The 3,971-nt window shown below is 45.9% G+C and overlaps 1 protein-coding gene across 1 annotated transcript; it reads right to left on the reverse strand.

Annotated features, from left to right (window-relative positions):
* Positions 1-792: 792 nt before the first annotated feature.
* On the reverse strand, positions 793-3,770 carry LOC125514754. Its single transcript, XM_048680107.1, has 5 exons — positions 3,301-3,770; positions 3,081-3,197; positions 2,405-2,512; positions 1,879-2,129; positions 793-1,103 (listed from the first exon to the last, which is right to left on the reverse strand). Exons 1-5 carry the CDS (start codon positions 3,307-3,309, stop codon positions 1,100-1,102), a joined length of 489 nt encoding a protein of 162 aa, XP_048536064.1. The 5' UTR covers positions 3,310-3,770; the 3' UTR covers positions 793-1,099.
* Between the last annotated feature and the right edge of the window lie 201 nt (positions 3,771-3,971).

Here is a 3,971-nt window from a genome sequence, read left to right on the forward strand (position 1 = left end):
CAAAATCAGCACTATTATATAGAGCAAATGATATGCCCCCCTTTTAATAAAACTGTAGTCTATGCTAGTGACAAAACAAGGGATAGGACTAATATGATGTGCTAGATTGCCAGCAACAGTGCGTGCATCTTCATATTTCAAAACGACCAATAGACTAGTTAGCTGGCAAAATACTAAAGAAGGCATAGACAAAACCGAAGGTAACATGCATCACATCAAAAAATAGTAACCACTGAACCTACATCATATCTACACCAATTAGGTTGCATGTGTATGCTAGAAATCAAGAATCAAAAGGACTTCAGCTTGTTTAAAATATCTTGCCTCTGTTGCTCCCAGTTCAGTAAAGAAATGGTCGAGCAATGAGCGCTTTGTTTCAAGAACTTGGCAGTGCAAAATAGATTTCGGGTGGAGCACAAATAGAATACCTGGAAAAGAAACATAAAGAGCTATACAGTTAAGTAAGCATCATTGGCTGTACAAATAAGTGGAGAACAATAAAGAGCTATATAGTCTGTTGAGAACAATAAAGAGCTATACAAATTCATATTCAAGTTTGACTACATGCTAACATACTCATGATCAAGTTTGACTACAAGCTAACATATCATTGTGAATACAGATGATTTTCGGACTAGAACCGTTGCGCAAGTTCAGGTCGTTTGAAGTTTTGACAACAAGCTACAAAATCTAGTTAAATCAATAGTAGTATTGCAAGTAACAAATAGACTCTCAGAGCAGAACCAATGCACAAGAACGGACCAGCAACTACTAGGCCCAACAACTAAGATATGTAGGAAATTTCAGATGTATCACTTCATAGATCAAGCATAGGCGCAACATAAAAGGCTCATGAGCGCTACAAAGTCTGAACGATTCAGTAGGAAGCAAGCGGAATCAATCAACTAGACATGCGGACAATAGAGGCGCAGGGGAAGAAGCTCCTGCACCGGCAGAAGCAGACACAATCTGGTCCCACCAATAGGTCAGCCATGCCAGCATCTCCAGAGAACATAGGAGCAATGGTGTCAGAAATCTTAAGCTTCTCCATAACAGGATCGTGCCCAACAAGACCGACTTGGTGCAGAATCACCCCAGTCTATCTGCAGGCAGATACATTAAACAACAAAGTCAAGGAAAATGAAACTGAAACAAAGCAAACACAATGGTTGGATACGAGCAGAATCATGGGAGACAGCTATAATATAAAGAATTGTTGCAAAATTGGACCAAATCATTTTTCAGTTGGAATGCAAGCTAGTTTGCACATGACATAGCAGGGAGACATCTATTCAACAGAGAGACATAGCATGGGAGGAGCACCTATGTCAAGAGAAATCACACATGTCATGAACCCTGGGCATCATTTTAACTTACAAACTGCATCACCAAATAAAACTACCAGGTTAGTGACAACCTTAAAATGGAATCAGGCAGTCTTACGTTTTGAGCCACTTGTAAGATCAATTACAGTTTTCTTTAACTCGGATGTGAAAGCAAAAAACTTGCCAGAATTAGCAAGGATTCCTCTGCCTAACTAGATTCAACACGAGCCAAGCAGGGCACCTTATGCTCTGCACCTAGCACGACATTTTTTTGTTTATTTATATTTAGAAAATGGATGAGATTTATTATTCTTGGCTTCCTCTGCAAGTAGCCAGGCTAGTGGGGTGACCCAAAAGATTCATGGATTTAAGGATAAACACCATGATGCATAATATTGATATATTGAACGCACACTATGAATCTAGTCAGAAAAAAGGCAAAGCCTAAGTCACATGAAACACATGCTGCGTGCGTGCGTGTGGAAACTTCAGTACAGCCCACAATGAACATCAACATCAGAATAGTTCAGAAGGTGGCAAGTGTTGGTCGTACCTGCGATGAGCATGAGTATGTTGACGTCCATGGTGCGCCACGGCGAACCACTTGAGCAGCCTCCAGAAGTGCTCGAAGAGCGAGACCACCAGAAGCACCCCGCAGACGAGCACGTAGTTAACTTCTGCTTCACGGTTGTTCTGCAGGACTGAGCATTTCCTCACCGAGAAGAGATGCTGTGATCTTGCCCTCTTTGCTTCGCCTTCTTCTGGTGCTTTGTAGCAGTTCCACTGGTTGTGTATGTTGATGATCTGTTACGGCACAACAGAACTCTGTCAGCTATTACTGAAATTCCTCCCCAAAATGAGACAAGAGATGGGGTTACCAAGTATAAACCAACATTCTTGTTTTATTAATTTAGTCTGCTAAATGTCGGTAAAATTACTGGGAAACTGACAGCGGCTCCAGTGCAGATAGGATACAAAGTTTCAGATGTGTTCTGCAGTTATATTACATACAGACTGAAGAAATTGACAGAGCACAGTGCAGATAGGAGATGATGCTGGACATGCTACCAGTTGTTTACCTGTTCTGGGTGTTCGTGTTGTGCCCAACAGAGTGGGGATCCTCTGCTATAGGCTGGTGGCGGGCAATGGGGATCCTTTGTTGTAGATGATGAGGAGACACCTCGGGCCTGCAATAAGAATAATATAGGATGAGAATAATATAGGATGCTTCGCTTGCAATAAGTAAATGCATCATGAAGGTCGCAGATCCGCATACAGAATGAAGTTATGTAGGATCAGCAAGCTACTGGGAAATATAATCCCAACAAGCAAGCAAACCCGCGCGACTTATTTTTAATCTATTTAATAAAGGCACTCAGCATTGTGTTTCTGTATGCAGCGTGCTTTCAAGATCACACTTTGAATCTCTACTGTGATATCGATGAGAAATGGCCATTTGTGCTAATTATCTTATCATGAATGTAAATCTACATTTCCACCACAAACCCACAATGATTCTGGCTTCTTATGATGGAAGGGGATCATAAAGAAGAGATTGGAGGGCTCATAGGTGGATGAGTGCAAGATGCTGCAGGAGAGAACGCCTGCAACTAAGTAAATTGACATTGAAAATTAACACTAGAAACCTTGAGACGGAGACGGACTAGAAACCTTGAGCAGCACCTTCTAGCCCCAAACCGAACTCCTAATAATCACTAGAAACCTTGAGCAGCACATTCTTGCAGGTATACGTACCGGATATGGAGACGGAGACGGACTACTGGGAGACAGAGACGGACTCCTGGGAGAGCACACACCGTATCTGCTCCAGCGAGTAGGGGTGCTCCAGGTCCTTGATGTCCTGCACCGTATCTGCAAACGCCCAAATCGGTTCCCCGTCAGTCAGTGAAGCTAAGCCAATCAATGGAGGAAAAAACCAAATAAGGAAACCGAGGGATCCGGGCGCTTCCATTACCGAAGACATCGAGCGCGTCGAGCGCCGCGTGCGCGGGGTGGACGGCGTGCTCCGGCCGCTCGTGCACGAGGCGGGGGCGTCGGCGAGGAGCCAGCGGAGGTGGCGGTGGAGGTGCGGCGCCGAGGGTGTTGCGAGCGCGGCGGCCCTACGGCGGAAGGCGCCGAGTGAGGCATCAGGGACGGGGTGGGTCGGCGGGCGGCGGCCTCGGCTGAATCGGGGGTCGCGCTTGGCCACTTGAGGATGCGCGCGCCCGATCTGGCCCGATGAGAGGAAGGAGCGGAGGGATGGGGTCACCGTGGTGAGCTCGGCGCCACCGGAGGGTGGGATCGGGCGCCGTAGGTGGTGGTGGTGGCGGCGGCGAGGAGTGGTGCGGGGGAGAGGAGCTCGCGTCGGTGGGTAGGGTTTGGTGGAGAAGATACGAGTGGTGCGCCGCCGCCAGGGACGAGGGGAATGAGACGGAGGAAGGGGCTGCGGGTGGGGTATCTCTTTTCAATTTTTTTTATTTTTTCTGTAGATAAATGGATGGATGGATGTGGGATGGAGAGATGGATGGACAGATGGGCGCCATGTCATCGATCCGTGGGAAGAGTTTCGATTGGTTCAAGAAATCAGTGATTTAAATAGTTTCCAAGTACTAAAAAATAGAGGAATTTTGTGAAGTAGCTATCAAA

This window comes from Triticum urartu, chromosome 6 (genome assembly GCF_003073215.2).
Source record: "Triticum urartu cultivar G1812 chromosome 6, Tu2.1, whole genome shotgun sequence".
Lineage (NCBI taxonomy): Eukaryota > Viridiplantae > Streptophyta > Magnoliopsida > Poales > Poaceae > Triticum > Triticum urartu.